Below are 13,302 nucleotides of genomic sequence, written 5' to 3'. Positions count from 1 at the left end.
TTATTAAAAAGCAGAGACATTTCTTTGCCAACAAAGGTCCGTCTAGTCAAGGCTATGGTTTTTCCAGTGGTCATGTATGGATGTGAGAGTTGGACTATAAAGAAAGCTAAGCACCAAAGAATTGATGCTTTCGAACTATGGTGTTGGAGAAGACTCTTGAGAGTCCCTTGGACTGCAAGGAGATCCAACCAGTCCATCCTAAAGCAGATCAGTCCTGGGTGTTCATTGGAAGGACTGATGTTGAAGCTGAAACTCCAGTACTTTGGCCACCTGATGCGAAGAGCTAACTCATTTGAAAAGACCCTGATGCTGGAAAAGATTGAAGGCAGGAGAAGAAGGAGACAACAGAGGATGAGATGGTTGGATGGCATCACCGACTTGACGGACATGCGTTTGGGTAGACTCCGGGATTTGGTGATGGACAAGGAGGCTTGGTGTGCTGCGGTTCATGGGGTCGCAAAGAGTCGGAGACGACTGAGCAACTGAACTGAACTGAACTGAACTTAGAAAAGGCCATGCTATATGCTGAGGATATTAAAAGCAACAGCAGGGACCCACACGTCCCTAAAACTCTGAGGGAGGGAAACCTTTCTCTCATATCTTAGGAGCCCTTACCCCAAGAGACTACAGCAAACCTCATTCATCTTTCTTTGTCCTCTAACTGCTTTGTCATAGTTGCAGGAAATGGAACAGGGTAACTAAAGCCAAAGCTTTCTGGCTGGAGCACCAAAAAGGGAAGGCCAAGGAAACTGGAAAGTACCAGGGAGGTTACAGAAGGAAGGAAGGAGCTCAGGAAAGCAACCCCATAAAGTTGTTAATGAATTCCTGGGCTCGCCTCTGAGTTGTTCGTGCCTAAATCTGATCCTACACAGCAATTCCAAGGACTGAAAGGTGAAGGACAAGATGACCTCCAAATTCCTATACTGGCCGCTGGGCAGTGGGACAGAGCCGAGTAGCACTGCAGACGTTTTGAAAATAGAGTCCATGATAGAACCACAACTCACGGAGGCTGGTAGGAACTTTGGCCTGAACCCAGACAGGCTAATTAACTGTTAAAACAAAAATACCAGCTTTATCCTAGGATTTAAACAAGACCCTTCATCCTGTAACCTACTTCAGAATGTTTAAAATACTATATCTATTTGTAAACATAAGAACTTAGGACAGCCTGAGTCTTTATTACCAAGAATCATCTTTATTACCAAGTCTTTGTCATATTTAGGGAGTAAGGATAATTTGAAGATAAAAAAAATCAATGCGTCATCAGTCAGTATGTTTTGAAAAAATTATTCTTGTTTTTATTCTGTAGTGAAGTATAACAATTCTGAGTTCTTACATATTGGTATACACTTTGAAGTGAGAATGCATATTGGTATTTGTTGAATAGTGAAACTGAGTTACCTATGAGAACTGTCTTATGACTTTGCACCAGAGCACACCCAGTAACTGAGGGGAGAATAAAGATTCTCTGGACAGTCTCAGGCTTTGGATAATAGAAGTAGCTCAGAATACTCACTGCAAGCAAGAAATTTCTCTGAAATCTTCTATTTTGTCCTAAAATTGCAGGCAAATATAATCTGCATAATACAGTGGTATATTATACTATAGACATATGGTTTTTATAAATCTTCATAGACCTTTCAAAAGGAGGAGAAATACATATTTATTTAGTGGCTCCAATCTCAGAAGTATGACCTTGGGCTCAGTTAGATGATTTTAGCCAGCAAGGTTTCATAAACTAGTGCCTGGTGGGGCGAGCATGCAACTGGTTTCCTAGGATAGTCCCATTTTTATACCAAGTTGTCCTTGCTATGCTATGCTAAGTCACTTCAGTCGTGTCCGACTCTGTGTGACCCCATAGACGGCAGCCCACCAGGCTCCCCCGTCCCCGGGATTCTCCAGGCAAGAACACTGGAGTGGGTTGCCATTTCCTTCTCCAGTGCATGAAAGTGAAAAGAGAAAGTGAAGTTGCTCAGTCATGTCTGACTCCTAGCGACCCCATGGACTGCAGCCTACCAGGCTCCATCCATGGGATTTTCCAGGCAAGAGTACTGGAGTGGGGTGCCATTGCCTTCTCCAAAGTTGTCCTTACATAAGTATTATTTAGCATCCCCCTTTGCATTTCAAAAGGGTATTGTTTTAGAATTATGTGATTATCCTACCTATACCATTTTTTTCTTTTTGAGTTTATATCTGAAACAGTAATCTCAACATTATAGACAGTTTGGAAGATAGACTGCAGATGGTAATCCTGTAGTCCTGTAGTATTTCATCTTTTTCCATATCTGTATTTTACATGATTTTAATTTAGTGCCTGTAATGTTAAATCATTTGAATCAAGCTTATTTTGTCACATTTATGTATGCCTTGAGTTTATAGTCTTGACTATAATACATAACAACTGGAATTATGAAAGTCTTTTTTTTCCCTCATCTGTTTCCCCTTTGTAGCAGGAACTCCAGAAGATAAAATGAGGCTGTTTCTTATCTATTACATAAGTGCCCAGCAAGCGCCTTCTGAGGTATGTCCTCTGTATTCAGTTATTGGGAGGAAAGGGGGATACTTACTTGTTTCAAAAATAGAAGTAAAAACCACTATGGCCAAATGATCATTTCATTCCTTCCTTTAAAAGAAAAACAGTTTCTTAAGGCTAGTTCTATCTGCTGCTGAATTTTATAGCAGTATTTGTCACCAAGAGAACGATTTACTTATGAAATATCTCACCACTTTTAAGTTGTTTGAACATGAACAGAATTCAGGTGGCCAAAATTCCTATTTCTGGAAATAACTATTCTAAACTAAGTTAACCAAGTTTTTGCTCTACTTTTTTTCAAAGATTGAGCTTACCATTTCTCATGATGTGATGATCCTAGAAGTTCCATTTCTCTAAGCTGTAGCCACTAATACTTAAAAGAAATTAAGCTTTAACTGAAAAGTTTGGTCATATTTTGCGTTGTTTAAGACTAATGTCCTTTATAAAATAGAAAGAAGTCACTCGGAGGAAAATAACTTAAGTTCCAAAAGTTATATAAATAATTTCATAAGATTAAACTTCAGATTCATATCTGTCATATGATTCATGTAAAAATAGCATTGAAATTTTGTACTAAAGTAAAAAAAAAAGCTACTTTTATATTAGAATAAATTTCTAAGAATTATTGAAAAATGATTGGTTTTCCTTTCTAGATTTTTTTTTTCCCTCAGTGGAAGAGTAGATTGTGGGATATTTTGTTGTTTTCTTTTTCTTTAATGAGCCATCAACTGCTTTTGAGGGAAAAAATTTTTTAAGTGTGCAGAGGTAATTGACTTACTCTGAAGGAGAGCAGTGATTTTTGTATTGTTGCTGCATCAGAGACCTGTTCACTTTTTCTGATATTAACTTGTATAGTTTTACTAGATGAGCAACTAGCGTAAGGACCTTGGGAAAGACACCTAGAATGATAACAGCTGTTGCAAACTGCTTTCCCTTGCTGATAGCAATTATTTTTCTGATGTCTGGTAGATTGTGAGGCTTCTTTTTGTTTGACATGTTAAAACAGAAAAGTAAACCAGTATTTGCTTTACGTCAATTCTGCTTTATCCTAGGAATATGTCTCTTGACTTTTAATTTAGTTAGAAAGTTCAGTAGTCCCCCCTTATCCAAGGGAGAGATAATCTAAGACCCCCATTGGATGCCTGAAACCATTAATAGTACCAAATGCCCCCTCACTACCATATATACTGTTTTTTCCTATACATACATACTGATGATAAAAAGTTTAATTTATAAATTAGACACAGAGATTAACAAAAATGGCTAATAAAATAGAATAATTATAACAATATACCATAATAAAAAGTTATGTGAATGTGGACTCTCTCTCAAAATACAGTTATTATACTCATCCTTGTCATGTTGATGATGTCAGCTGATAAAATGCCTGTGTGATGAGATGAAATGAGGTGAATGACGTAGGCATTGAGACGTAGCATTAGACTACTATGGGCCTTCTGACGTGAAGGAGAATCATCTGCTTCAGGTGATCCTGTGTCATCAAGCCATGACAATGTTGATGGTTAGATGTCAGGAGCAGAGGATGTCACTGGTTGGGGCAGGACTGAGCAGGACAGCATAAGATATCATCATGCTTTTCCAAACAGGGCACAATTTAAGACTCATGAATTGTTTGTTTCTGGGAATTTCCATTTAGTATTTTCAGACCTTTGTTGACCACAGGAGCTGGAACCTGGAAGGCAAAACTGCTAATGAGGGGTGACTACAATATAAGTTTCTTTCTAGAAAGATCTCTGTCATTAATAGGTGTGTACCTATAGCTTAAGGGATTCTAAAAATCTATTTATAATATTTTCTTAGGAATATATGAAAGTGCAAATTGCTCAGTTGTGTCCAGCTCTTTGCGACCCCATGGCCTATATAATTCATGGAATTCTCCAGGCCAGAATACAGGAGTAGGTAGCCATTCCTTTCTCCAGAGGATCTTCCCAACCAGGGATTGAACCCAGGTCTCCCACATTGTAGGCGGATTCTTTACCAGTTGAGCCGCAAGGGAAGCCCAAGAATACTGGAGTGGGTAGCCTATTCCTTTTCCAGCAGATCTTCCTGACCCAGGAATCAAACCAGGGTCGCCTGCATTTCAGGCAGATTCTTTACCAACTGGGCTATCAGGGAAGCCCAGGAATTTATGATTTATTTATTTTTGGTAAGAATTATGTCTTTTTATAAGTAATCATTAAGAGGCTTGGGGCAAATTTTGACTATTGATGTCAGATTGAAAGTGTTAGTTGCTCACTTGTGTCTGACTCTGCAACCTCATGGACTGTAAGCCACCAGGCTCCTCTGTCCATGGAATTCTCTAAGGCAGGAATACTGGAGTGGGTAGCCATTCCCATCTCCAGGGACTCTTCCCAACCCAGGGATCAAACCCGGGTCTCCTGCATTGCATGCAGATTCTTGACCATCTGAGCCACCAGGGCAGCTCACTGTCAGATTAACAGCTCCCAGAATATGAAGCAGCTCTGATTGATGGTGAGCTTAAAAGTTTCTTTTCTTAGAAAAGTTTTATGATGGAGTTGCTGTGATAGCTCCCGTGACATAAATTCAACTGGACTTTACTCGTTAGGAAATAAAAGACTAAGAAAGAGAACTATTTAACTGTTAAAAAGTGTAGATCACCTGTTGTTCAGTTAATAACTTTGGACATTTACAGTGAATATGAGATGGGACCACCTGATTCTGCAGTGATTCCCCTAAGTCAGCGTCACTGCCTTCATGTTTCCAGTTTTGAAATATTCTTGATCAATCCAGATCTTTCATTTAATGCTTATTCCAAGAACAAACAATCTATGTCAACAGTGGAGGAAAAACTGACTCTGTTGGGCTTGCTGAGGGATGACAAAACACCATACTGCTTAGGTGATTTGGGAGCCTGTTAAAGGTAATTTTCATTGTATGTGATTTTTGTCTTGGTTACTCATTTGGGTGCTCCCTTAAGGTACCACTCCACTTACGTAGGTGCTCATGCCTTTAGTCCAACTTTTTGATTAATCAGATGACAACAAACAAAATGGTCTCTTTCATGAAAGTAAAGGTTTTTGTCATATTCTTATTTCAGGCTGATTTGGAGCAGTACAAAAAAGCTTTAACTGATGCAGGATGCAACCTTAATCCCTTACAATATATCAAACAGTGGAAGTAAGTTTTGTTTTATTCTTAAGTTCCTGTCATTTAAGAAAGTATAGTGGAAGTCAAGTTCCAAGAAAACTGGAAATGTTACCAAGAAAATTTAATAGTGCCTTATTATTTTTTGTTGTTGTTCAATGGCATAAATATGTATTTCCCCCCCACTTTTTCCACAACTTTATATAAAATAGTGCTGCCTTTTCTTTATTTGCCTTTTCTTTCTTTCTTTTTTTTGCCCTATATTTTCTTCACTGGTGTGAGATGAAAAAGTCAAAAACGAAATGTTTTGGGTCAAATGGCTCTAAAACATTTTTAAGATGTTTTAATTTCACTAGTAATTAGAGAACTGCAGATTAATATAATGCAGAGATTTAGAAAATGTGCCAAGGATCCAGTAAAATTGATGTGTTTATACTCCACTATTAGAAATATAAATTGTCAAACTTTTGCTCACTGGTATAAAAGGTATTTTTAAAAGGAATAGCTTTGACCTAGCTTTCTCTTAAGAATTAATCCCAAAGAAGAAACTAGAGTTACAAAATCTTAGAAGCAGTTATAATAATCAAATTTTGAAAATCAACCAGATTGTCAAGGAATAGGGTTGAAATTATATCATTTCTACAAGGAATGCCATTGAATCATTACAAATCATGTTGTGGGTTGATTCAGCAGAAGGGGGCGAAGAGGGGTGCTTGGAAGGGGCCCTCGGCTCCCCTGGAGGCAGAGAGGGCTGGGGCCTTGGCGAATGGCTTTCTTGCTGGCCACTTGCAGAATGATTAGACCCACTTCTGGAGGGTCTGGGAGAGGGTCTGACTCCCATCCCTGAGTTCCCAGGGACTCTGCTACTTGCCCAGGCCTTGGGCATGAGTGTGATTCTCTCCTTGCCGCCATCCCGTCGCCCCCTGGGGGTTTGGATTCAGGATTTGTTCCTAGTGTCCAAGACTTTAATAAGAAACTTACAGAGGCTGATGCTTACCTACAGATCTTGATAGAACAGTTGAAGCTTTTTGATGACAGACTTCAAAACTGCAAACAAAGATGATGAACAGAGAAAGGAAATTGAAACCCTCAAAGAGACAACAAATAGCATGGTACAATCAATTAAACACTGCATTGTGTTGCTGCAGATTGCTAAAGACCAGTATATTGCAGAGAATCATGCAGATAGAATTATAAGTACTATTAATCCTGTGGATGCAATAGTCCCTTGGAACCTGTGGTCAACACAATGCCTTCCCAGACTGTCTTACCTCCAGAACTACTCAGAAGTTCTGTAAGTCAGAGCAGCATCCATCTTCTCTACCAGTTGGACCTGTATTAGCAACCTTGGGACATTATCAGACTCCAACACCAAATAGTATAGGCAGTGGCCACTCACCACCTAGTAGTAGTCTGACTTATCCAAGCCATGTCAACTTGTCTCCAAAGTCCCAGAGTTCTCTTACTCTAGCAATGAAGATGAATTCTATGATACAGATGAGTTCCATCAAAGTGGCTCATCCCCAAAACACTTAATAGATTCCTCTGGATCTATTGATCCAGTCTTGACACACAGCTGCTCGGGAAATAGTCTAAAGCACCCCGATACCACAGAATCACTTAATTCTTCCATGTGCAATGGAACAAGTGATGCTGACCTTTTCGATTCACATGATGATGGAAATGACGAAGGGGAGGCAAGGTCAGTGGAAGAGCACAAAAGCATTATCATGCATCTGTTGTCACAGGTTAGACTTGGATCTTACAAAGGTAGTTCTTCCAACATTTATTCTTGAAAAAAGATCTCTTTTAGAAACATAGGCAGAGTTTTTTACACATCCGGACCTGTTTGTGAGTATTAGTGACCAGAAGGATGCCAGAGACCGAATGGTTCAGGTTGTGAAATGGTATTTCTCAACCTTTCATGCAGAAAGGAAAGGATCGATTAACCAAAAAGCCATACAACCCCATTTTGGGAGAAATCTTTCAGCGTCAGTGCATATTACCAAATGATACTGAGGAGAGTGCAGAGCTAGTTTCAGAAGGACCAGTTCCCTGGGTTTCCAAGAATAGTGTAACATCCGTGGCTGAACAGGTTTCTCATCATCCACCCATTTCAGCCTTTTATGCTGAATGTTTTATTAAGAAGATACAATTCCGTGCTCATATCTGGACCAAATCAAAATTCCTCAGGATGTCAGTTGGGGTGCACAACATAGGGCAGGGCTGTGTCTCGTGTCTAGAGCATAATGAACATTGTATTCTCACATTCCCCGGTGGCTGCGGCAGGTCTGTCCTCACGGTGCCCTGGGTGGAACTAGGCGGAGAAAGCAAAATTAATTGTTCCAAAACTGGCTATAGCGCAAATATTGTCTTCCACACTAAACCTTTCTAGGGGGCCAAGAAGCACAGAATTACCCCTGAGATTTTTTCTCCAAATAACAAGAAGTCTTTCTGCTCAATTGAAGGGGAATGGAATGGTGTAATGTATGCTAAACACTCGACAGGGGGAAATGCAGTTTTTATAGATACCAAGAAGTTGCCTATAATGAAGAAGAAAATGAGGAAGCTGGAAGATCAGAATGAATATGAATCCCGCTGCCTTTGGAAAGATGTCACTTTCAACTTAAAAATCAGAGACATTGATGTAGCAGCTGAAGCCAGGTATAGACTTGAAGAAAGACAAAGAGCAGAAGCCCAAAAAAGGAAGGAAAAGGAAATTCAATGGGAGACAAGGTTGTTTCATGAAGATGGAGAATGCTGGGTTTATGATGAACCATTACTGAAACATCTTGGTGTTAATTAGGTTGGGAAACAGAGTTTGCTCCTGGTTCCAGGGCAGGAGGCATAATTAAGTGACAGTCTTCCTTTGGGAGAACCTGTTCACCCCCTTCTTATTGCAGTGGTTCCTATCTCAGAGATAGTAGACTTTCTGATGCAGATGAACAATTAATGCAAGCAAAGCTTCCCTTTTTCCTGTCTGGGAGTTATAGTGTTGATTTTGGTCTTGAGAAAAACTTCAGGTTTTGAAAACAAAATGTCTGCTCCTTTTCCAAATCTCATGGTGTAAATCCCAATCTTAAACTCTGCATTCTAGTACTGCTATTGAGATGTACAACATTTGTTTCCTAGATCATATAATCTTGGGTTCTATATACACATATATATAATATAGGTGGTGCCAGATTTTTCATAAATACTCCATTTACTGTAAATACCAGTTCCTCTGAGTTTTAGAAAATTTAGCACAGTGTATTAAAATCACGTGTTAGGAAATTTCATGGTCTCACCTAAAATAATTTTTATTTTGGAATTGAACTATTATTAAATTGTATCTAACTCTGCCACTTTTTTATTTATATTAATTATAAAGCATTAATTATACTCAATGCTTTTAAGGCTTCATAAAGTAATTTTCCAACAACCACAAAAAAATCATGTTGTGGAAGACTTGTTCAGTGACCATCGGGAAATGGCCATGTATGTTATAAAGTGAAAATATAGTTTACTATTCAGTGATTTGTTTGATAAATAACTTCCTTTGTCTCAGTGATTAGGGACTCTTCTAAACATTAAGAATATAATAATGAATTAGCTAGGGAAGGCCTCGGCTTTCATTGAATTTACATTTGTGTTGAACAATTTGTCAACAAGCAAATGAATGAGCAGAGTTGTGTTAAACCATATTCACCATATTAAGTGATATAAATAAAATAAGTGATAAGATCTTAATTTGTTATGGGTATTAGCTAAAATTTGTTGAGATCAGGGAAAGCCTGTGGGTAGGCAGCCCTTGAGCCAAACTTGGTTTTTATGGTGTAATCCTCTCTTACCTTTCCGTTTATCTGCCTGCATGTGCGTGTGTGTGTGTGTGTGTATAGATATACACATATAAAGCATAACTAAAATGACATTCACTTAAATGCTAATAGTGGGTAAATCCAAGTAGTAGAATTTTTTTTTACCTTTTGGGTTCTTTATTTTCCAAATTTTCTTCAGTAATACTTTTAAATTATTTCTTAAAATAATTATTTTTTAAGAGTAGGGGATTGAATATGCTTTTTTACCTCAGCATATCAAAAAATATGCATGGTATGAGACACATACCAAATTGTTAACAGCAGATATCTCTGAATTGTGAGTTTACAAGTGCTTTTTATTATCTATACTTTTGTTTTTTCAAGTTTTGCTTTTATTTCATTGTGTTCTTATAAGAAAAAAAGTAGACAACAAACCTTAGTTTAACAGAAGGTACTGGAAACCATCTTTTCCGACTTTTATAACATATACACTTAACACATTTGGCTGTGTCGTATGTGTCGTTGTGTTTTACATTATGTGGAACTCCTTAATCAAACATTTGATGTTAAAAGAGTGAAGACAATCTTGGGCATCATTTTACTTGGTTATAAAATATACAATTTCTGATTCGTAACATTTTTCTTTCTCATTATAAGGGTTATACCAGTTTATTGAAGAATATTTTAGAAAACTGAGAAAGGTATAAAGAAAATAAAAATGTACCTGTAATCTCCCCATTCAAAGTCTACAAGTAATCTTTAGTGTTTATCCTTTTATGCATATTACATGTTTTTCAATCAGAAAGTCATTGTTACAGATGCAGTTTGTGTTCTAGTTTTCCATTAACTTTCATCATGCCAGTTTTTCATTGTCTTAAATACAGCAGATCCTAGAACAACCTGGGGGTTAGGGATGCCAACCCTCCACACAGTTAAAAATCAGAGTATTACTTAACAATGGGCTGGCCCTCAGTATCCCTGGTTCCTCATTTGAGGATTCAACCAACCACAGATCATGTAGTACTGCAATATGTATTTATTGACAAAAATATAAGTGGACCTGCATGGTTCCAAGCCCATGTGGCTTAAGGATCAGCTACAGTCTCCAATGGTTGTATTTAGTATTTGCTTGATATTCAGCCATATAAATGTAATACTCTTTATTTAACCCCTTTATTGCTTAGATATAACATATTATTTATATTTAGATATTGTTGTTTCTAGTGAAAAGTAAATTTTTGTTAAAGGCAGAAATTCCAGTCTACTGCTGAAAACCATTGATTCACATCCTCCTTTCTGAACAAAATTGTGACTTTGGTGTTTGAAATTTCTCTAATGGTATCAGCAAATTTTGTCCCGATTGAAATAGTGTATTTTTAGTGTTTCATCTTCAAATCTTAGTGATTTCCATTCTTTTTTTTTTTTACTTTCATAAGATGTTCTTGTATTTACATAGATAATTTTTTTTCCATTGACTAAAGCATTGGAAATGATTAGAAATTATAAAAGAATACTGATTTGCATAAAAATGTTTATGGCATGCTGTTAAAACATTAAAGAATAGTGTGTACAATATGATACTGATTTTGTTTTTAAATCATATATATTGTGTATACATATGTCAAAAGATTAAAAGAATATATGCCAAAATCTTAACAGTGTTTACTTCTAAGTGGTAGAGGTCTTCTAGGAGCATTGTGTTTTCTGGATTCTCTGTAGTGAACATATTCCTAGAAGGAAAATATTTTTTTTAATGCAGCTAAGTGCCATATTTTTGCCCAGCCTTCAAAAATTCTATAGCTAAAAACATTCTGTACATTTAGAAAGATCTGAAAATAAATGACTGTATGCAGTTCAATATAAAAGTGTGTGTGTAACTAAAAAGAAAAATCACTGAGTAGCAGAATTAGAATAGCAATAATAAGAAAGTGATTTTGAGCTGAATCTTAAAAGGAAATGTACAGTTTTTATTGGAGAATATACAGTGAATCTGTATCCCCAAAGGACAGGACAGCATGAATCAAGGCATGTGTCTGGGAATGTGGGAGTATGGAATGTGGAGAACAGTAAAGAGATTAATCAGTACATAATTGTTCTTTTAAAACAGAAAGTCTTTATTTCATGTTAATGATCCTTAAGTTTGAGGAACTAATAATGAATTAGTGGTTTTTAAAGAATTTCAGTGTTTTGGTAACAATTGCTCTGTACTTGAACATTATTTTTCATGGTTGCAGATTATGTAATCAGTGTTTGTATAATTGTGCTCATTGTATTGAAACATTGTATTAGTTGAAAAATTATTTCTTTTCAGAAACTGCATAGTAAATCTTATGATTAGTTAGTAAATTTTTAAATGCCTAGTTAGTAAATGTTTCAGTGCTGTGATACTAAATGTTAGCTCAGCTAATTAACTTTTAAACATAACTTTCTTATTTCATAGGGCTTTTGCCAAGATGGCTTCAGCTCCCACCAGCTATGGCAACACCACCACTAAGCCAATGGGGTACGTATTTTTAATAATTCTGATTGAAGAAGTCTAGTACTCCAGCCATAACTGGACTTTTATGCCTTGAAAACTGTGTGACATTTCGTGTGCAGAAAGTTTTCATTGTGATATAGAGCAAATGTCAGCATGCTTTTTGGCTTCCTTAGGTAGGTTAAATTCTAATTTTAAAGTGTAAATTAATGTATTTTACATGGTAGGGCTTCGTATGCTTCCTTGTTAAGACATTATGTTTTTCGTTTTCAGAAGATACATGAATTTCTATCAGTGTTGATAATACAGACATTCAAGACCTAGCTTTTAGATGGAACTAGGCATAGTGCTAAATGATAGAGAGGAAGTACTCAGGGCTGGGTGTGACTTCTGACTCCCAAAAAATCCTGTACAGTATGTGTGATTTTCAAAGGAGCTGAACAAAGTGATTCTAACTGCTCTTTTCATTACCATACTAGCTTCAAATTCCTAGCTTATTTTTTGGAGCTTAGAACAGAAACATGAAACTGGAGGAAAACAGGTTTACCCTGGCCCCACTCTGAGCTGCCGATTTTAATGAAACAATTTCCAGAAAACCAAAGCACTTGGCCTAAGGCAGGAACATGTAAGCCCTTGGCAAAATGAATCCAGCTGGCCTCACCTTCAGACAGTGCTGTGTGGGTTACCACTCTCACTCCCTGAGTTACCTGGTACCTGGGAATCACCTCAGAACTAGTCAGTCCAACAGAGATTAGGTTTTCTTGTTTCTGTTAAAGAAATGATTTCCATCCTGCCCATCTCCTCATTTCAGAGGGGAAGAGGACAGGATAGGGAAAATGAAAATATATTTGGAAAACTACTTCCATGTATTTAATAAAATAGGCTTTCCAGTTTTCTCTCCTAAAACCTTACTGAATCTTAAAAGCCTATTAGATTTCTTATGGACTTTGTAGTTGAGGATTTTAATAAAATGTGTTATAAGAAAATCTTGGATGATTGAAGGCCTTCCCTAGCCTTCTAATATCAAAATGCAAGATTTCCATTCTGTCCCACAAAATACCCTTTGATTCCACATAAAATACTTTTTGAACCACAAATATAAAACCAATATGGTAAGTCATTTGTGTTATTTTTGTTGGTAAAATACAGACACTGGACATTCTTACTGAGTTGAAGTAAAATTCATCGGGCATTTTGTGCTCTCACATTTTTATGTGATAGATTTTGTGTGCGGGACAGAAGAGCAAACAGTGCAGGACTAGGTCTAGCAGCTGTGATACAGAGAAGGTTGTAGCTTCCGACCTGTTCAGAGACTCCCAGACATATGTGTTTTCAGTATGTCAGTGTGTTCTGAACTCCTAAAGTGA

At 37.2% G+C, this 13,302-nt stretch overlaps 1 protein-coding gene across 2 annotated transcripts in view; it reads left to right on the top strand.

Moving 5' to 3' along the window:
* Nucleotides 1-13,302, top strand: part of SCFD1 (sec1 family domain containing 1) — a 114,769-nt gene that overhangs the window by 68,555 nt on the left and 32,912 nt on the right. For both annotated transcript variants that reach the window (XM_010847020.1, XM_010847021.1), the window contains 3 exons: nt 2,451-2,521; nt 5,613-5,692; nt 11,900-11,962. In XM_010847020.1, coding sequence (XP_010845322.1) covers nt 2,451-2,521; nt 5,613-5,692; nt 11,900-11,962 — 214 coding nt within the window. The remainder of the gene's footprint in view (nt 1-2,450; nt 2,522-5,612; nt 5,693-11,899; nt 11,963-13,302) is intronic.

This window comes from Bison bison, unplaced genomic scaffold (assembly GCF_000754665.1).
Source record: "Bison bison bison isolate TAMUID 2011002044 unplaced genomic scaffold, Bison_UMD1.0 scf7180017864242, whole genome shotgun sequence".
NCBI classification, from domain to species: domain Eukaryota; kingdom Metazoa; phylum Chordata; class Mammalia; order Artiodactyla; family Bovidae; genus Bison; species Bison bison.
This window is presented reverse-complemented; position numbering and strand designations above follow the sequence as displayed.